The following is a 22,665-nucleotide window of genomic DNA, read 5'->3' on the forward strand; positions in this document are numbered from 1 at the left end:
GCATAGATGTGAGTGCACACGTCTCCTGTAACCTGCAAAGGAGTCTCATTCTCTGCCATAGTCCGTCGTGTTCACTGTGTGTCCGTTCACGTGAAATACATAGAATTATAATTTGACTGAAAAAGAAAAAAAATAAATCCCATTAATAATTGAGCTTGGAGGCGAGCACCATGCCTCCCTACTAAACCTGTGAATTATACATGAATGAAAGTGCAAAGAAGCTTTCACTAATTTAGGTAGCCTCTCGCTGATCTTACCGCTTATTCCGCCTTTAATTAGCTTAACCCTTGCTTCTCTTCACACCCCGGTCACACATCCGTCATGTGACATCTTACATGTAACTATTATCCTTCAAAAAATTTTTAATTTGTTTGGATTTAAACGATAATAGTTTGGTGCAGACAGCGATTAAACGACCAACGAGAAATCCTTGGTCGTTGGATAGAATTCGGACCTATTTTTATCGTTTGATCGTTCGTACATCGTTCGGTGTAATAAGAAGTTATAGCTGAAACGTATGCAATAGTGACGACAAAACGTACGCAAGAACGATCATAAGTAACGATCATCGTTCCGTGTATTTGGGCAAACTATTTCAGGTCGTTTTCATTAGCGGTCGTTTGAGATCGTTAATTGTTAATCATCAAAAAAATAGCTTGGTGTAATAGTACCCTTACAGGGCTGTGACGTAGCTGCCATAATGGGCCATAGCAGTCAGTGTAGTCACATATAAAACCTTTGTACCATATCAGATTCCAAAGGAAGAAAATAATCGTAACGTTCTGTCCACATTATCCACAGACTGAATGGTCATATGATTAGTAGCGTGATAGATGGAGATGAGCGCAAATGGCGCATGCTTGGATCAGATTGTGCAGCATTTGATTAGCGGTGGCTGAAGAAGTTGGATGGAGTCTGGGAAAACATGGATACAACCATAGGCTGCTTTCCGAGCAGCATCCAGCGTCAGCCACCGCTAATCAAATGCCGCACAATCGGACTCGCACATGCTCAAGTTGCGCTCATCTCTAGGGATGGATGTATTTTAGCCTTCAGAACCATAGTGCATCATTGTGGTATAGATTCCACTAGGAGGTCATGTCGTGTGCAGGAATATCAGCCATGCGGAGAGGAACGCTTCTCACAGTTGCCATAGATTAATTGGAGGCCCTGACGTGATCTGACTGGTCTGTGCTCCCTGCTCATAGGAGTTCTCTATAGGAATATTGACTAATGTTGAGTGGACTTGCAGAACTATTCGGGATCAGCAACGATCTCCAAACCTGAACTCTCTGCATTTCACGCCGTGCCTGGAGAAGTTTGGTGCCGATCTAGGTTTGCCAGGAAAACATGGATACAGCCTATGACTAGGGTGGTGTCTACCTTCAAAAAGCTGAAAGTCAAATGCAGAGCGTTCAGGTTCAGGGAATGTTGCTGAACCCAAACAGATTTGCATGTCCGCTACTGAGGGCTGTGGAGGCCAGAGAAGCAAGTAAACTGCTATTCCTTGAGCAATCCATGATTATACGACCCTTGTGGATGGTGCATTGTCCTGCTGACAGGCGTCTTCAGCCATAGGGGAAACCACTGCCATGAAGAGATAAATGTGGTCAGCCCACAATGCTTAGATAAGCTCTTCTGTCCAAACATCCATCCACAGGCATCATAGGGCCCAGAGCATGCCTAGAAATCATGATTCACATGATCCATGATGCCTGACAATTCTCTGTATAATCTTCACCGTATTGTACAGCAATCCCCCCACCAAGCTGGCAGTTCTCACATTGGGGGACAATCCGGAGGCCCCATGCACGTTAGATAACTATTACGAAGCCATTCATCCCCGGTAAGATTATTGCTATTGTCTGGTAGAATTTCCTCCGGCTGTATTCGGCACAGATCTCCCAGCGCTCGGCTATCGTATCCTTGCCTGTAATCACATTTATAATAGATAATGAAGCAGGAGCAGTGTCGCCTTTCACACCTCTTCTCTTCTCTCGTTCGCAGATCTTGTTAAACAGTTTAGCAACATCCAACTTATTTACACTGTAGTAAAGCCGGGAATGCTCCGGGAAGAAGACCACTTTCACATGGTCAGGGTTTTGTATCGGTATTTAGAAGCCGAAACCATGAGTGGAATGTACAGAGAAAGTGTTAGGGGAAGAGTCGCGTCTCTGCGGTGCTCTGGATCTGCTGCTGCTGATCACTATATGGACTGATATATATTTATTCTGCCCCGTGAGAGTCCTGAGATGGATGCAGGGAAATTGTAGGTTGCCGGAATTTGGATCCTATATAAAGTTTTTGCAGCAGCCGCCTCCTCACACTCACGCACGTGGGAATGCGACTTGATATTCTGGAATGCAGCTTAGGCAAATGCATGCCATCCCATGGAACAAAGGAGCCAAGGCTCGACCTTGCTACCTCCAATGAATGTTCTTCCCATGCATCTGAGAAAAGTAGGGTCTGTCCATCAAGCCGAGAACAGGCAGATTGTGCGTTACATCCAGCTAGCCAAACCATGAAGGCCTGGACTGTTCTACTAACTCCTACATTGTAGTATTGGACTTATACATTTAGGGATAGAATAGTATATTGCATGATCACTCCAGCAACACAACGCTCCAGGCTATAAAAAACACTTGGGCACCCTTGACTCCTAAGTCTGGAAATTTAGGAGCCTTGCCAGCCATTTTAGTCACCATCTAGAGATGTGAAGTGGTTACGCAGCAGGCATGAGCAAGAGCTAGAGGTGTATGCTATGTAATCTGAGTCAGTGTTTGGGTACGTAAGTTATATTGTAGACCGGGACCAATATGAGTGAATGTGTTTTGGTGAAGCCGGTTTTTAAGTTACTATGGGTTAAAGGGGAACTCTGCCATTGCCATTTTTTTCTCTCTTTCAAATCAAGTTTGATTTCAAGTCTTCCAGTACTTATGTCCTGCAGAAAGGTGTATTTTTTCCAGTCTGACACAGTGCTCTCTGCTGCCACCTCTGTCCATGTCAGGAACTGTCCAGAGCAGGAGAGGTTTTCTATGGGGATTTGCTGCTGCTCTGGACAGTTCCTGAAATGGACAGAGGTGGCAGCAGAGAGCACTGTCAGAATAGAAAGAATACACCACTTCCTGCAGGATATACAGCGGCTGATAAGTACTGGAAAACTTGAGATTTTTAAATAGAAGTAAATTACAAATCTTGTTGATCGAAAGATTTTATTTTTTTTTTTTTTGCGAGAGTTAAAGAAACAAACAATTCCGACATTTAAAGTTATCCCCTATCCACAGGATAAACGTCTGATCAGTGGAGTCAAATGACGCCAATAATCCAGAGACCGGAGGTCTAACGCACCTGAAATGAGTGGGAATGGCCTCAGGTTCGTGCTTCTGCTCCAAATATTGAAAGGCATAGCAGTATGGAAATGACAGGATGGCTAGACATGTTAGTGACATGCAAATGATGAAAAAATGGCTACAAAATATTCAAACCCTCTCGATTTGCTAAGTAAATCTATTGCTGACCAATAATATCCCAGGTTAGCTGGATAGGAGACCAGTTTGGAGGTGCTGCCGGCCATGGTAGTGTGGTTAGGCCACACACAGTGCCCCAGGAGCCATATATAACTGGGGTGTAATACTTGCCGCCCTCCAGCTGCTGCAAAACCACCATCCCCATCATGCCTGGACAGCCAAAGCTTTAGAAGACATGATGGGAATTGTAGTTTTGCAACAGCTGGAGGGCGGCGAGTATGACACCTATGCTGTATGAGATGGTCATCTACACCATGCATGTAGAGTGCTCTTTCTCTTTACTATGATACCTGGGCTGTATTCCTGGCTGAGTACAATCCCAGTAGTGTTTCTGACACATCCCGGTCTGAATTCGGACTTGGCCCATTCCAAGACTTTGATCTTCTTTTTGTGGAGCTGTTCCTCAGTTGCTGTTCCGATCGCACGACTAACGATTTTGAATGAACGATGTTTTTTCTATAACCATCAGCGTTTAGACGGAACGGTACATTGTACGGAAAAATCGTTTTGCGATCGCTTAAGCTATAGGTGAAATCGTTGAAAGACTGTTTACACGGAACGATCTGCGAATTTTTTGCGAACGACCAACGATAATTTGAGAACATGTTGAAAGATCAAAATGAACGATTTCTCGCTCGTCGTTTGATCGTTCTCTGCGTTTACACGTACGATTATCGTTCGGATACGATCGTTATCGTGCAGAAACGAACGATAAATCGTTCCGCGTAAAAGGACCATTAGAGTTATGGACTATGCTATTTTCCAGGCCAGCTTAGCACTTAACCCTGCACCTCCCTGTGCTGGTGGAAACACAGAAATAAATAATCTATAAATGACCTTTATTCCAAGCAGTTACATCCCATACGTGCCCGCTGCAGTCAGATCCTAGTGGACTTTACATTAGTCACTGACCAATTTATTATTTTTTTTTTTGTCGTTTGTGTTTGTTGACTGATCCTGACGTCCTCGATGCTGATGCTTTGAGTTACCGTATGTGCTTTGTTTTTTTAGCTCTATCTGTGGGTGTTTTTGGGACTAGTTCTGCTCTTGTCACATGTTGTTACTTCTCACTTTCAGAGTGAAAAGGGAAATAAATAAGACTTGGCTAAATCCTCTTTCTTTCAGTCCTTTTATTTATTTATTTTTCCTTGTCTCGAATCGAGCTTTGTAGGTTATATCTCAGAATAAAGCCCTGGTACTCCCCTGCCACTGATCCCCTGCTGGTGCCAGCCCCTACAGCTGAGTGCTTCCTGCTTGTGCCTCATCCCATGTGTAGAGATTTAGCTAGGAAGTGTTCAGCAGTGGGGAACAGCACTGGGAGGAAATGAGAAATTGTCTTTTAATATTTTAAATTTTTTTGTAATCTGATACGGTAGACGAGTACTTTTAGTTATTAGCTTCCATTGTAAATCTCTTCTGCTATTTCCCACTCCCCCACTATCTGCTGTGTTCTGGTTCTACATTGAATTCTATGTGATGCTGGCAGGATGAAACAGGTTTCTCCCCGCCGTGCTCTTACAAGCAGGAGGGGAAAACCATCAGACAGAAGCTGCACCTCATAGGAATACGCTGAGACGTTCTAGTGACAGCTGGGAACAGATATTCTCGCAGATCAGTCCCTCGCTCGTCTATCACTTGATTTCCAGGAAAAGGACAGAGCTAAAGGAGCCTCTGATTTTATTTTTTGTATTTTTTATAGGGCAGTGGGTAAAGCACTTATGCACCCTTGTGTTTGTAAAAGTGACGACATTGTGTTTATGTGAGGGGATATGTCATTGTTTTCCTTAGACGGCATCTTTAGACACTTCAATAGGTGAGAGCGGGCTGTCCGGGGGCAGACCCAAACATGAAGCCCAACATGGTTGATCCTATAATCGGCCACCATACATATTAGATGGTCATCCAGTCCTTTGATTTGGCCACCACCTATCTAATGTGTATGGCCAGCTTTAGCGCTCTCCAGGGTCATGTCCTAGTCTGGGTAGGTTTATAGCGCTCCCTGCAGGTCATCCCTTTGATAACAGCTCTATATTTAGTACATGCTGCTCATGCATGTGTATGACCATAGCTTCTTTATTATTTATAGTCACAATGTTACATAATTGGCTATTCCTATGGGAATACGCTATATATTCACGCAGCGTCTTTCTTTTTTTAGTGTCCCATTAAGCGATTTTTCCAGGAGCAAATAATTGTAAGCGCTTTCCGCATTTCTCAATGAGTCTAATGGCTTAATGGAGAACCGTGACCCATCACGTACACGGTTACTCAGCCTATGGTAAATCAGCAGTCAGCACGTAGAGGAGATGAAGGCCGGCCAGACCCAGACCCCTCATAAGTATTCATCAGCAGCCGCTCAGGGTAACCTTACAGCTAGGAGGCTCACAGCTTTTTTTAGGCCTGTTTTACATGAGTTTATGGGTAAGAGTCCGTAATGGGGATCTGCAGTATGGATGGATCACAGATGAGATTGCATTAGTACAGTGTGCCATCTGTTTATGATCAGTATTTCATTAGTAATACTGATGGACGGCCTCGTAGGGATGGGAATTGAACTCTGTGACGCATGCAATACAGATGCATGGGTATTCTAAGCACTCTGTACACCAAAATGATTTATTAAAAGAAAAAAAAGATATATAATTTATTATTATTATTATTATTATTATTTCTATTATTATTTCATTATTATATAATAGAATTTTTTTCTACAACACACTTTTTTGGAGTGTTTTATGTATCATTTTTTTTATTTCGCCCTATAAATTTTTTTTTTTTTTTCTTGGTTTCTCAGCACATTATATTATATGTGAAATAAAAGTACCAAACCTCTCACTGCAAATGTTAGGAGGTATGCGAGGAATGAATATGGATTATTATGAACTTCGTTATTGCAGTAGCTAATATACATGTAAAGTTGAGGTTCTTGGCGCAGATTTCGCTCAAATCCTGTGCGCCCATCTGTCATGTTTCTTCGCTACATGTGGGAGACGTTCCCCAAACCCCCCCATACTCTTGTATTATAGTGTTACTTGCTGTGGAGTAGCAGAATTATCCATACAATTTGTGTAAATTGGCCCTGTCTGAGAACATGTAGCTTTAAGGGGGATATGCAGTGCCATATGGAGGCACATATAGTAACACATAGGCTGTGCCACTATATATATATATATATATATATATATATAATTATTTATTTATTTATTTTTATAGCTCCATCAGCAATCTGTATGCAGCCATATAGGCTAGAGGAGTCTGGAAACCTCTATTACATGGGACAGTTATCGTGCGAAAAATAGTTATATTGTTCGAATTTAAATGATAATCGTTCTGTGCAACTATCGAACAATCGCTTGTATGTAGATCTGAACCTAAACTGGTGGCATGAACTATTGATCTCTCAGGGCTAATGGGATTAGGGATGGCCTGAACAGAGTCCGGTTTGGGTTCGTACGAACCCGAACTCTCAGTAATGATTCCCGCTGTCTGCCTTCTCCGTGCAGCGGGCGGATCCAGCGGGAGGACCGCCTGGAAAACTGGGATACAGCCATAGCCATAGGCTGTATCCCAGTTTTCCAGGTGGTCCTCCCGCTGTATCCACCCGCTGCACGGAGAAGGCAGACAGCGGGAATCTGATACCTCGGAGGGTTCGGACCATCCCTAATTGGGATGTATCCTTAAGACCAATGAGTAGAGATACGTGACCTGTATAGAGGATTGACACCCACTATTCTTTAGCAGTGGTATGGAAGTTGCCTTGGTATAAACAACAAAGTGATCAATATCCCTCGCTGCAAAGCGGCTGTTTTTCCTCTTTTTAGTTATTTTTGTGATTTCTCCATTTGTGTAGAATAGTCTCATTGTTAATACTTGGACGTGTCGTTCACTCATTGGTCTGCCAGGAGCAGATGGCCGCTGTTCAGATATGATAGAAAATGTGCTTTCTGAGCCCAAAATGTTGTTTTACCAGCTGCTATTCCATGGGTTAGGAAAACAGGACAACATCCGAGTGCTGCAGCTGACACAATGGGGCCAGGACACCGCATCCCTTTCCCTCCTTGTCTTTTGTTTTTGGAGAAAGTGCGATTGTTCTTTCGGACCCTCGTGTGTCGGCTTCACAAGACGAGCCTTGTTACATTGTTCTGCCTGAGTATGAGCCCTTGTTAGGGTTTTTTCTTTTTCATGATCTGTCCTCGTTGGGCCATGTCTTCCCAGACATCTCTTGGTGGTTTTGATGCAGTACGACCAGTAGAACATCGGTAAAGTAGTATACCATGAGCATTAAAGGGGTTGTTGTTTTTTTTCTTCAAATCAACTGGTTCCAGAAATTTGTAATTTACTTCTATAAAATAATCTCCAGTCTTCCAATACTTATCAGCTATGGTATGTCCTGCAGTTGATGGTATATTCTTTCTGGTCTGACACAGTGCTCTCTGCTGCCACCTCTGTCCATGTCAGGAACTGTCCAGAGCAGCAGCAAATCCCCATAGAAAACCTCTCCTGCTCTCCTAGCTGGAACCACTCTTGCGGGTACAGCCATAAACTTGCCATACCCATGTTATGGCTATAATCGGAATACTTGTTTGGATTAACAAGTACACAGTCTTTCTTCATTCATTGTTGCCAATTTTTTGCATTTGCTCTGAATGGGTAGAGAAGAGAGCTGCCCTCTAATCTCCCTTGGCAGTGGCTTATCTCCCTGAGAACAGTAAACCTTACATGCCCGATCCTTCTCTTTCCCCAACATTTACCATTAGGGGAGAATTGGGAGGCCACCATACACATTAGATGGCCAGCATTCCTAATGTATATAGCCAGCTGTAAACCATGTCGGTCTGATGTAACATGGTGGGCTCATTCACTTTAATAACTACTAGGGATTATGTTCAGTCTGTTTCCTGAATGTATACTACATTATTATTTTTTTTATTTTAGTTTAAGGATCACCTACCATGCTTTTAAATACTAGTCCTGCAAAAGTAAAACCAATAGGCAGTCCACAATACATGTCTTTTGGTGGTATATTGAGGACATAGACCAAACATGACATGTGAATGGAGCCTAAAAAGCAGCTCCAGGTTTATATATTAGAGGGGCATTCCAGACCTGGCATATTGGTGAGGGTCTAAGTGCCCGGACCCCATTATATAACAATAACTGAGCTGTTTGTGGATGGCTGTGACCCCCTCGCTCTGCTTCCCTCCTCTCTGCACTGGTCCTGTAATATCTCCACCACTCCTTCTCCGTTGCCCTGTATACTGCCATCCATTGGGTGGACTGCATTGGCGGTGTGTCACGCCAGTCATTCTAACAATCCTTTCCCCAGGACAGAAGTATTCTTAGAGCACTTGTCACTTTCCCTGTCTCACTTCTCCTGACAGCTCATACATAATGGATTACTCAGCAGGCGGGGGCCGAGCTCAGGAGGGAGCACCGAGGGTTAAAGGCAAGTCGGTGTGAAGACACTTCAAGGGGTTTTCCGTCCAAGCTCGGAAGCTGAAATAAACAGTTCTGGAATTTTCCAATTACCCTTTGGTGGGAATGTATTTGCCTTCTAGCTGCTCGGTGGGTGTATATAATCCCTGGTTATGGCGCAAGCCAATATTACATTATCAATCGTGACCTTCATTCTTCTCTCTCCACTTTTGAGGCTTAGTGGGGGGGGGGGGGGACATGGCCAACAACCAACCCATAGACTTACTGCGGAGCTACGTGTGCTGTAGTTTTACAGCTATGTCTTGTAACTGACTCCCAATACACGTACATTGCATGCTTGGCCTGGCCGATGGCTATTCCCCTTGACCACCCATACATGAATGAATGAGGGGAGAGGAGGAGTAAGGGTCCTATTGCACGGAGCGTCTTTTTTTTTTTTTTTTGTTAACGACTAACGATAAAAGATTGCAAACGAGATTGTTTATAGTTAACCTGAAATCGTTCACCATATTACTCAGGACGATGGCCGTTAGTTACGATCCTTACTATGATCGTTTATTCCTTCTGCTCCCAGCAAAACAATGGACAATGTGCTATTACACTGAACGATTAGTGAAAAAATGCAGAACTTGAGCGAATGACTGTGGAATTACAGCGAAGGATTAACGATAATTTTAGGTTCAGATCTAAATCAACGATCAATGACATATGAACGATTTTTCAATCGTTGCCTGCAATTACACAGAACGATTATCGTTTGAATTTGAACGATATAACGTTTTTTCGCACGATAATCGTCCCATGTAATAGGGCGCTAAGCCGTTTCCAGACTCCTCTAATGGCAGCTGATCTCCACCTAGAACAAAAGGACTGAACTTGTAGAAATCCAACCGCCTGTCCTCCTTTTCCCCCAATATCTGTCCGCGATCTGTGGTTAAAACCTTGTGCACATGCCTGGTCGCAGGACCTTTGACTTTTTATCAAATTATTTAAGGGATTTTTTTTTTATTTAGGGATTTTCTTTTTTGATATGACTGGCTGGTGGAGTATGGTTATGGTGTAATGTGCTGACAATGACTTATAGAACAATGTGCGGATGACTCAAAGGCGGATTTATTTGGTCGGAATGCGAGTCATCATGTTTGGCACAAAGCGAGCATTGAGCCTCATACCAACCACTAACCATAGGGTTAAAATCACCATTGTTTAGTAGAAGTCTGTGAAGGAGTCAGTGTACCCTCACACAGGAGGCCATTTCTAAAAATAGGAGTCATTTTTTTAATGAAAAATCTTGGAGTCAGATTTGTATTCTGTATTTCAGATTAACATTAACCTTAAAGAGTTTGTCCCTTGATTAAAGGTGTACTCCGGCGGGGGAAATAAAACTTTCAAATCAACTGGTTCCAGAAAGTTACAGTATACAGATTTGTAATTTTACTTCTATTAAAAAAAAAAAAAAAAAAATCGAAGTGGTGTATTCCCTCCAGTCTGACACAGTGCTCTCTGCTGCCCCCTCTGTCCATGTCAGGAGCTGTCCAGAGCAGAAGAGATTTTCTATGGGGATTTGCTGCTATGGAAAGAGGGGGCGGCAGAGAGAACTGTGTCAGACTTAAGAGAATACACCACTTCCTGCAGGACATACAGCAGCTGATAAGTACTTGAAAGACTGAAGACTTTCTGACACCAGTTGATTTAAAAGATTCCCCCCCCCCACTGGAGAACTACTTTAAATATTACAGAATATAACAAGCTTTCAATTGGTTTTATTAAAAGACACTTTTTCCTTTGCTGTTATACATGTTATGGCACCCCTTGCTGTGTTTTCTTTTTTCCCCAGTTCCCTTTCAAGCAGTCCACCTAATGTGTCCAAAGATAGAAGAAGCGACGTTTGTTATTCCAAGAGACGGCCATGGGGTCTGGGCCCATTAGGTGGACACTTTACACTACTAGGAGGCACCACACCAAGTTTATAATACTGTCTAGGTCAGGGGTGTCAAACTCTGGCCCTCCAGCTGTTGCACAACTACAATTCCCATCATGCCTGGACAGACAAAGCTTTATCTTTGGCTGCCCAGGCATGATGGGAATTGTAGTTTTGCTACAGCTTGATGGCCTGAGCTTGATACCCGTGATTGAGGCCCAGGAGGGTTTTATTTTAAAGGTGTTTGCCCAAAATCGAAGCTTATCCACCATATATAGGTATAATGGTGTCGTGTAATCCCCCCCACCCATTGTGAGAACAGGGGGGCCCCGGACTGAAAGGCGTTTGCATTGTTTGCCTTAATCTCCCTCCTGGAAGTTAGCGTGCAGCGTCCATGATGCTGCTGACCTAGTTTTCATTCTTTTGCATTTTCATTCATGCCTGTAGAGCGAGCCGGGTGCGGAGCAGCAGCATGGCGGATCCGGCTGTACATGCAGAGCAGCAGCATGGCGGATCCGGCTGTTCATGCAGAAGGAAGCCGCGTATAGACTGCTGCATTGCTATGTGGTTATCATACTGCATCTACAGTAATGTATCCAAAGGCCAGGACTGCACCACCATAAATCCTGCCGCCGGGTGATTGGAGTAATGCAGTGGTGTATTGTATGGCATGTATATCCATAGGTTACATGACATGCATGTGAATGCCTCCACTGGATCCAATCCAACATTCAGGGAGTTGTGTATCTGCGGACATTCAGCTCCCAAGAAAAGAACGGAAAAAGAAACATATTTGTAGCTATCTGCATTAGGCTGGGTTCACACTACGTTTTTGCAATCCGCTTTTTTCATCCGTTTTCTTTTGCAAAAAACGTAGGAAAAACTGATGGAAAAATGGATGCCTGTGTGTGCATCCGTTTTGATCCGTGTTTCCATTGGAGTCCATTATAAAACAAAACGGATCAAAACTGATCCCTTTTCTTTAACGTACACAAAATAGACCTCATTTTTGTGTCCATTAAAAAAAGTCAGTTTTTTTTATAATGGAATTCAATGGAAAAACGGATCACAAAATGTGTGTATCCGTTTTTTTTTTTTTTTTGCAAAAAACTGATGAAAAAAACGTAGTGTGAATCCAGCCTTATATGTATATTACACCCCTTGATCCCAGAGCATTGCTGTGAGCAGGGCTGGGTATGGCCTCACACGGCTATGCCGATGGAGAAATGAAGTGGTTTTTGGAATGAGGGAAGTGTCCTATCTTGCCCTTCAGGATACATGGGTTGTCCTTCAGGAATGGCCGCTACCTGCTACCTGTTCTGGGGTTTGCAGTTAAATATCTACTACTACTTGTTGGCCCCGTCAATCCTCGGCGCCTGTCACCAGTAACTGGTTCTGTTACTCATTGATCGTCACCAGTCACGTTTTAAGATGAGAGGCGACAAGCGGAGTCATGTAAATCCATCTGACTAATATATAAACTACACGTAGATGTTAGGCAAGCATCATATGACTTAACTGGGTGAGAGCCCTGTGACTACAAGGAATGGCGGCCGTTGCTGGGCACATACGGAATGGCCAAGGGCTCAGTAGCTATGGGAACAGCCCTGCCCAGGGGGAGCACACGTGGTAACCCTTCTTATAGTTTGGGGGTGTATCTTTGGCACAATGCAGTAATATTGGACACGTCTATGGTTCTTCCCCTAGAAATCGGGAAGCCGTCAGCTGTGTTGTTCCTTCTCCTCCACATTTAGAATACACTCCTCAATGAAACTACCAGTAGGCTGTATAAGACCACGTAGTTTTCTTAAAGGGCAAATTAGGCATTTTTTTCCCCCAGATCATTTGATATCAGAAAGTTATATAGATTTGTAATGTACTTCTATTTAAAGACCTCAAGTCTTCCAGTACTTATCAGCTGCTGTATACCCTGTAAGAAGTGGTGTATTCTCTCCAATCTGACACACCCTTTAAAAAAAAAATATTTTTTTATTTTTAGTTTACAGTTTCTCTGTTGCATTAATCTAACCTCCACAATAGAGGGAATATTCCATGCAGGAGAGATCACTTTTCAGTAGCCATCTCACTATAGTCACAGATATAGGATTACACTGAAAGGTAACACTATATACATACCACACCATTTACAATAGGGGATGGTTACCGCTCCCCCTCCCTCACAGCGTGCCTCCTCTCATGGTTACAGAGTACTGCTGTAAAGCAGATCTTTAATGGTGCGTTCACACCTACAGGATCTGCAGCTGATTTCATTTAAATAACTGAACACAGCATCAAATCTGCTGCAGATCCTGTAGGTGTAAACGCACCCTAATGCTGTAAAGTGTCAGCCAGGCAAGATGGCCCCCATATGTAGAATGGAAAAAAAACTACAATTAGATAAAATATAAAAAGATGAGAAAAAAAGATCATTATCTGGTGATAAATATAGGTGACCATTAGGTAGTGACAACCCCTTGGACTTTACTATACTGTGTCGTACAGGTAGACGTCTTAATATGCAGAGAATAGTACTTTACAGCGTTCTTTCTTGTCTCTTTCAGGTTGTGCAGTCTGACTCTGAAGAAGCTTCTGGTTGTGAAGGAACTGGACAAAGAGCTGATATCTGTAGTGATTGCTGTGAAAATGCAGGTGAGTGGTCGGCCTAGGAGGGTGAAGAAGTGACCAGAACCTTGTGCCACTGCTACAGATGGTACTGTGCCTGAACGGTGGGAAGGGGGGGGGGGGGATTTAAAGTGACGCTGTCGCCCCCTTTTTGCATTCTGACTTCTCTACACAGGTGTAATGGGTAAATTTCACAGTTTTCATACCTTATTTTATATCATACGTCATGGTGTTTGTTCAAGTAAAAAGTGATCTTTTATAATCTGCAGATTGTGCTAAGTGGGACCATTGGAATAGGCTGGTCTAAAGGTCTAGGCCCCACCCCCTCTAGGTCGGCCCATACCAATGGATGTCAAGGGGACGGAGCCTATGTGCCTCCCACTTAGCACAATTTGCAGATGATAATTTGTATGGACTGGGTACTCCTTTTGTACATGAGCAGTAGAGTTTCTGTGTATAGGACTGAATGTAGATAATTCAATTAGGTGGTAAGACACAAGACATACCCTAGGTGACATGACGCATGCAGGTCATGTGACTGCTGCCATGTTAGATTAATTATAACGCTGGCCAGACCTGTAATAATTGTGCGCCAGTGTTCTTTCTCCTTTTCTAGTCTATAGCACAGTATGACTATAAGACCACACAGTGGGACGGACACTACAATAACCACATCAATGAGGATTATCCTGACTCCACATCCATTCAGCCAGCCCATGGATGCATCCTGTGTGTTGATCCAGCACATGTCCTGTGTCCTATAACCTCCCTAGTGAGTGACTGCCGGGTCACGTGAAATGCCGCGTTCAGCTCTATTCAGCCTGAGAATGTGTTACGCCGGACTGGTCCATTCTGTATTAGGGGGGTGATACCCTCACCTGTTTTATACAGGAACTAAAACTAGAAACACCCCTTAAACTATATGGCAATCGGGATGTGACGCTTAACAGGAAAACATTTCGGAAAGATAAGTTGTGAACTTAATAGGGCGAGAATAATCCATTTTCCATTAACCCTTTCCTGACATTTGATGATAACAGCGGTGACAAGGGGGTTAAATACATTTTCATTCCTCTTCTCACAGTGGGGTGGTTGTTGTGTTGTCGGCCTCTATTTCGGGGGGTTCAGCTTTGCGCACATGGGGTGATGGTTGCTGCTCAGTATAAACCTACCACACAGGCAGCGCGTGGTATATAGGAGTTATGCTGCCCTGTGCATTACCACCATACAGTTCACTGCCAACAAGGTGGGGGGAGGGCGGCTTCTCATTGCAATTATTCATTAGGGAACCCTCCAGACTCCCTGATGAATAATTTGTGAGCCGCACTGGTTTCTAAGCAGGGGTTTAACCATAGCCATGGACCATAGAGAACAATGCCGGACCTGTCTGCTTCAGTGCACATCCAGTATCATTACAAGCGTCAGGATGAGGTGTTTAGGATGTTTCCGTTCTCATTGGTGTTTACAGAAGGTGCCGATGCCTGACACACACTGCAAATTATTGTTTAAATATATATATATATATATATATATATATATATATATATATATATATATATATAAATATAATCTCCTTGCGATCCCCCTTTTTTATGGAAAGGAAATAACTAAGGTAGGAGGACCCCTTTAACACTCAGTGTTTTGGCTTCTTTACTTTGGAATAGATGGGCTTTTCCCCATAATGACAGCTTCTCTTCTATCAACAGGACAGGGTAGAAATATCTGTTCAGTGTGACACGGGCCATGGGCACGGGGGTCCCAAATGTGGCTGGAGTGGTGGTCAGGTCTTTATATTGTAGATCCATTCAGAACCTTTGGAATTGCCGAGGGAAGCCGAGCGCTGTACTGGACCTTTGCGCCACGTGGGGCCTGTGTACTTGACCCGCACCGATCAGGCACTGACATTATAGGGACACAGGTTACCCCAGGAAACCAAGGTTGTAAACCTGGTAATAAGTGTGACCTTCCCCATCATAAATACACACACATAACCAATGTCACAATATGTAGGAGCCAATCTGGAATAACACAATAAGAGTCGCCCACCTTGTACCTCTGTCTTCAGGGAAAAAAAAGGAGCAGGTCATGGTTGCTCACTATTCTGCTCATTCTGCAGTTTTTTTTATGAAGATGGAAACCCCCTGTAAAGGCAGAATACAATTGTCTGCCCAGTCCTATAGAGAACCTATGGAGAAAAGCAAAAAAATTCCCCTCAACCTTTAAGCTGCTTTACTGGAAAGGTGATGGTGCTTCCCCGGAGTCTGGGGATGAGATCACCCAACTGGGCAGGGCCGGACTTGTGCTTTTCAAGGGGTTTTCCAGGCTTCGAAAAACTTGGCCGCTTTCTTCCAGAAACAGCACCCCTCCTGTCCTCAGTTTGGGTGTAGGTTTTATATCTCCGTTCCATAGAAGGGAATGGAGCTTTGAATCTGTGTTTTCCAGAAGAGGTCCGGAAGCCTACTGATCTGGGATCCATCCTTTTGCAGTCGACCCCTCCGACCAAAACAATATCTCAGCTTTATTGCCTCTTGTTGGTTTGAGATGCTGATCAGACCCTCACCTACCCAGATACTACACCAGTATACCCAGAGGTACATGTGCCCGCAGATACTACACCAGTATAACCCAGAGGTACAGGAGCCCCCAGATACTACACCAGTATAACCCAGAGGTACAGGAGCCCGCAGATACTACACCAGTATAACCCAGAGGTGCAGGAGCCCCCAGATACTACACCAGTATAACCCAGAGGTACAGGAGCCCCCAGATACTACACCAGTATAACCCAGAGGTACATGTGCCCACACATACTACACCAGTATAACCCAGAGGTACAGGTGCCCCCAGATACTACACCAGTATAACCCAGAGGTACAGGAGCCCCCAGATACTACACCAGTATAACCCAGAGGTACAGGTGCTCCCAGATACTACACCAGTATACCCAGAGGAACAGGAGCCCCCAGATACTACACCAGTATAACCCAGAGGTACAGGAGCCCCCAGATACTACACCAGTATAACCCAGAGGTACATGTGCCCCCAGATACTACACCAGTATAACCCAGAGGTACAGGAGCCCCCAGATACTACACCAGTATAACCCAGAGGTGCAGGTGCCCCCAGATACTACACCAGTATAACCCAGAGGTACATGTGCCCGCACATACTACACCAGTATAAACCAGAGGTACATGTGCCCCCAGATACTACACCAGTATAACCCAGAGGTGCAGGTGCCCGCACATACCACACCAGTATAACCCAAAGGTACATGTGCCCCCAGATACTACACCAGTATAACCCAGAGGTACATGTGCCCGCACATACTACACCAGTATAAACCAGAGGTACAGGAGCCCCCAGATACTACACCAGTATAACCCAGAGGTGCAGGTGCCCCCAGATACTACACCAGTATACCCAGAGGTGCAGGTGCCCCCAGATACTACACCAGTATAACCCAGAGGTACATGTGCCCGCACATACTACACCAGTATAACCCAGAGGTACATGTGCCCGCACATACTACACCAGTATAAACCAGAGGTACATGTGCCCCCAGATACTACACCAGTATAACCCAGAGGTGCAGGTGCCCGCACATACCACACCAGTATAACCCAAAGGTACATGTGCCCCCAGATACTACACCAGTATAACCCAGAGATACATGTGCCCGCACATACTACACCAGTATAACCCAGAGGTACAGGAGCCCCCAGATACTACACCAGTATAACCCAGAGGTGCAGGTGCCCCCAGATACTACACCAGTATAACCCAGAGGTACAGGAGCCCCCAGATACTACACCAGTATAACCCAGAGGAACAGGTGCTCCCAGATACTACACCAGTATAACCCAGAGGTACAGGAGCCCCCTGATACTACACCAGTATACCCAGAGGAACAGGAGCCCCCTGATACTATACCAGTATAACCCAGAGGAACAGGTGCCCCCTGATACTACACCAGTATACCCAGAGGTACAGGAGCCCCCAAATACTACACCAGTATAACCCAGAGGTACAGGAGCCCCCAGATACTACACCAGTATAACCCAGAGGTACAGGTGCCCCCTGATACTACACCAGTATAACCCAGAGGTACAGGTGCCCCCTGATACTACACCAGTATACCCAGAGGAACAGGTGCTCCCAGATACTACACCAGTATAACCCAGAGGTACAAGAGCCCCCATATACTACACCAGTATACCCAGAGGTACAGGAGCCCCCTGATACTACACCAGTATAACCCAGAGGTACAGGAGCCCCCAGATACTACACCAGTATAACCCAGAGGTACAGGAGCCCCCAGATACTACACCAGTATAACCCAGAGGAACAGGAGCCCGCAGATACTACACCAGTATAACCCAGAGGTACAGGAGCCCGCAGATACTACACCAGTATAACCCAGAGGTACAGGAGCCCCCTGATACTACACCAGTATAACCCAGAGGAACAGGTGCCCCCAGATACTACACCAGTATAACCCAGAGGTACAGGAGCCCCCAGATACTACACCAGTATAACCAGAGGTACAGGAGCCCCCAGATACTACACCAGTATAACCCAGAGGTACAGGAGCCCCCAGATGCTACACCAGTATAACCCAGAGGTACAGGAGCCCCCAGATTTCTTTTTTTCCCACCACTATGGCTCGGGAGGGGGTGGATGAAAGCAACAACGTCCACTTACCTCCCTGGTTCCTGCGCGGGGTCCTGTATTGTGCTGCTCCGGTCTGTGCTGCCCGGCCACTTCCTGGTCTATGATGCGACATGAGACGTGACGTTTCAAGCCCACTCAAGCTATTTAGCGGCAGAGACAGGACCCCGCTACAGCTGCTGAATGGCTGAGCGGGGTGAAACGTCACATCTCATGCCGCATCATAGACCTGGAAACGGCCGGAGACCGGAGCAGCATGAAGTGGGACCCAGCACTGGAATCAGGGAGGTAAGTGGACGTCGTCAGCCATAGTGGAAAAAACCCTCCCACCCGGAGTATCCCTTTAAACTGTAATAGAACTTGATTTAAAAAAAAATAAAAAATAGTGAATGGAGCTGAATTGTAATACCACACACACTCAACCCGAAGACTGGGGTAGTGCTGTTTTTGCAAGAAAGTGGCTGTGATTTATCTAATCCTGGATAATAAATCCATCATAATAACGTATATACTGAATAAAGCTAGTCACAAATGCCTCTCCTTATGCTGCACATGGCTCTTACTATATCCTGTGACCAGCGATGACCACCATCTACCATGTGTAGCAGTACACCTTACCTATAGTGGCCTGTCCATGCCTGCCTGCCATAGAATTGACTTTTCCCATCCCTGTGACCTGGTTTCAGTCAGGGTAATGATACAATAGCATTAAGTGGCTGTGTTTTTATTGTTGGCTCCCTCCATGGTTAGCGGATGGTTGTTTGATCTAGCACACAGGTGTCACACTCCGGCCCAGCTGTTACAAACCTACAAAGCTTTGGCTGCCCAGGCATGATGGAAGTGCTCTAGCACATGAATATAATTGTCATTTTATTCTTTCCTAGGGATCCAAGCGCATCCTCCGCTCTCATGAAATTGTGCTGCCACCTAGTGGACAAGTGGAGACTGATCTTGCACTGACCTTTTCACTGCAGGTAATAGTGATAGAAGATTCTGTGTTTGCATAGTGAATTATTATTATACATTATATACAGACTCCATATACAGGATCATGCAGGTGGTTGCTACTTGCTATTCGCTGTTCTTTACTTTACCAAAGGATTTCCTCTGCTGAACACAGAGTATCCCCATGCAAGGACCCTCAGTGATCAGCTGTAAACTGTCTATACAATCTAGCAACCTTATGCTATTTGTTGGGGAAATGCTAATTTTGCAGCAGCTGTAAAGCACAAGTCGGGGATCATTTCTTTACACTGTCATTTGTATTCATGTTCTAATAAAAATCCATGACCTCTTATTCTCTTCACTAGTATCCTCACTTTCTAAAAAGGGAAGGAAACAAACTACAGATAATGCTTCAAAGGAGGAAGAGGTACAAGAATCGAACCATCCTGGGTTACAAAACTCTGGCTATTGGATGCATCAACATGGCCGAGGTGAGCGCATTTTATGTTCATTTGTCTCCTTTATCCGCACTTTAAAGGGGTACACAAGCAAAAATCTTTCTTTCTTTCAAATCAACTGTTTCCAGAAAGTTACATAGATTTGTAATATACTTCTGTTTAAATAAGTAAGCCTTCACATATGTATCAGCTGCTGTATGTCCTGAAGGAAGTGGTGTATTCTTTCAGGTGTGATACAGTGCTCTCTGCTGCCACCTCTGTCCATGACAGGAACTGTCCAGCAGTAGTAAATCCCCATAGAAAAACTCTCCTGCTCTGGACAGTTCCTGACATGGACAGAGATGGCAGTAGAGAGCACTGTGTCAGTCTGGAGAGAATACACCACTTCATGCAGGACATACAGCAGCTGATAAGTACTGGAAGACTGGAGATTTTTAAATAGAAGTAAATTACAAATCTATATAACTTTCTAAAACCAGATGATTTGGGAAAAAGAAAAAAAAAGATTTTTGAAGGAGTACCCCTTTAAGTGTAAAATGTCTGGTTTGTCTATTGTATCCAGCAGTCAGCTAGTCATCCATTCCTGTAACCACATAGTCAGAACACGGTATGTTAATGCGATTTTGTGGGCACATATACAGTCAGTATGAGGAGTATCTGTATACTGTATTTATGTATTGCTGAACCTCATTGCCACTTGCTTCCTCCTGTACATACTGAAATATTGTCTTTATGGAGGAGGCCATTTATATTTGATATAGGTAATGTTTATTTTTGTATAATACGGTATAATTTTATTTTTACCTTTTTTGTTCTTGGAATAAAAATTCCTATTCCTAACGCCTTGTCAGGGTTCTTCTGTATCCTGCCCTCCTCACAGTGAGAGATTAGTGGCCCACTGCTGCGTATACAGATATAAGCATGTGGATATCATTGCCATCATTATTCCTGTTTGTCTGTCAGGTCATGCAGCATCCATCTGAGGGAAGCCAAGTGTTAAGCCTCTTTAGTAACATGAAGGAAGCGTCTGCCAAGGTAGCTGAAATATGGATCTTCTCACTCTCCAGTCAGCCAATCGACCATGAAGACAGTGCCATGAACACCAGCCAGAAGATTAAGTCCACAGGTACGTCTGGTTATGTGGTGGAGACGTCCCTGCCTGGGGATTTACTATAAGACCATACATGTCACATACTGTAGGATCAGACATGTCACATACTGTAGGATCAGACATGTCTTATACTGTAGGATCCGACATGTCACATACTGTAGGGTCAGACATGTCACATACTGTAGGGTCAGACATGTCACATACTGTAGGGTCAGACATGTCACATACTGTAGGGTCAGACATGTCACATACTGTAGGGTCAGACATGTCACATACTGTAGGGTCAGACATGTCACATACTGTAGGGTCAGACATGTCACATACTGTAGGGTCAGACATGTCGCATACTGTAGGGTCAGACATGTCGCATACTGTAGGGTCAGACATGTCGCATACTGTAGGGTCAGACATGTCGCATACTGTAGGGTCAGACATGTCGCATACTGTAGGGTCAGACATGTCGCATACTGTAGGGTCAGACATGTCGCATACTGTAGGGTCAGACATGTCGCATACTGTAGGGTCAGACATGTCGCATACTGTAGGGTCAGACATGTCGCATACTGTAGGGTCAGACATGTGGTGTCAGAATACATGATTCCTATGATGTCACTGATCTGGATGGATGCTATTTTCCCCCACAGATAACTATTCTGAAGAGGAATATGAAAGCTTCTCTTCCGAGCAGGAAGCAAGTGATGACGCCGTACAGGGCCAGGTATGGAAACGTCAGCGACCATTCATCTAGAACATGCTGTACATTTAGACAGATTTATTGCAGATGTTCAGGCGGATTAGCTGCAGATTGTTGCTACAAGTAATCCGTCTAGTGTGCATTAACCCTTAGGGATACATTATGTGTGTTCATGAGGAATAGCATGATTTCTGCCCTTTATATGATGAGTATAGGGCATTTTTTACTATGTGCGGCCTAGATGTCTTATTTTTTATATGGCCCAGAGCGAGTTCATGGAGACCTGCTGATATGTCTGATACGTTGCAAACAGACCCTATATCTCTGCAGCAGGTTTAAAATAATACATCTATGAAGTGTAATACATCATGAAAGGCGACAGTCGTAAGAGTAAGTGTATTGTAGAGAAAGATATAGGAAAGAGATGCACACCCATCGATATGAATAACCATGAGCTTTATTAATAAACCGGAATGTAGAATATAGGTTACAAAAATATCCCAGTCAATTACTTAATGGGAGCACCCATGCTGCGGGCACACCCAGTATGCGGCCACTGGGTCATGTCGTCACCAATAAGATGGATCTACCTATAATACTCATATACCGGTGCCCGGGATATCTAATCCTAGTCATAAGGGACTCTCCCACTTTATATCAGTTTACGTAAAAGTAAAAACCAGCGCTGGGGATGGAAGTGTGAATACAGGTCATCTATACCCTATGATTGTTAGCTGTGGCACATCTATGGAGTATTTCTACATTGGAAGATCAGCTATATCCATATTAGTGTGATTTACTGACTCATTTGCCTTTTTATAGCAGTGATGACTCATTGGGGAAGATTTACTAATATATAACTGTTAGACAGTGTAACCTTGGAATAGACGGTCTGAGTATGTGCCAGACGTATCACAGCGGCTCATGCTGTATGATAAATCTGGGCCATCCTTACATTGTCTGAGTTTACACCCCATATTATTTGGCATTTGAGCAAAAATGTAGAAAATATCCAGCTCCATCAGATGCAGTAAAAAGTATAGATTTACTCCAAAAAGTACAAAAATAACTTCTAATCCAGCAGCGCTGTGTCTAACGGCCGGGGCTTACATTTGTATATGCATTAGGCTGGCACAACCTCTCCGTCCTTTCTTTCCACCCTCCTCAACATTTACTGCTGTTTGAGCTTTGCACAGGTGTATTAACTATCCAGCCCATGTTGATTATACAAACAGGTGGGGAATAGGAAGCAATCTGCCTGGAGCATTCCTAATGATGAG

General features: G+C 44.2%; 1 protein-coding gene across 3 annotated transcripts in view; it reads left to right on the plus strand.

Moving 5' to 3' along the window:
* The window catches only part of PACS2 (phosphofurin acidic cluster sorting protein 2), a 57,071-nt gene that overhangs the window by 10,364 nt on the left and 24,042 nt on the right, over positions 1–22,665 (plus strand). For all 3 annotated transcript variants that reach the window (XM_069950192.1, XM_069950193.1, XM_069950194.1), the window contains exons 2-6: positions 13,446–13,533; positions 19,062–19,151; positions 19,488–19,613; positions 20,544–20,706; positions 21,336–21,409. In XM_069950192.1, coding sequence (XP_069806293.1) covers positions 13,446–13,533; positions 19,062–19,151; positions 19,488–19,613; positions 20,544–20,706; positions 21,336–21,409 — 541 coding nt within the window. The remainder of the gene's footprint in view (positions 1–13,445; positions 13,534–19,061; positions 19,152–19,487; positions 19,614–20,543; positions 20,707–21,335; positions 21,410–22,665) is intronic.

Source organism: Dendropsophus ebraccatus, chromosome 13 (genome assembly GCF_027789765.1).
Source record: "Dendropsophus ebraccatus isolate aDenEbr1 chromosome 13, aDenEbr1.pat, whole genome shotgun sequence".
NCBI lineage: Eukaryota > Metazoa > Chordata > Amphibia > Anura > Hylidae > Dendropsophus > Dendropsophus ebraccatus.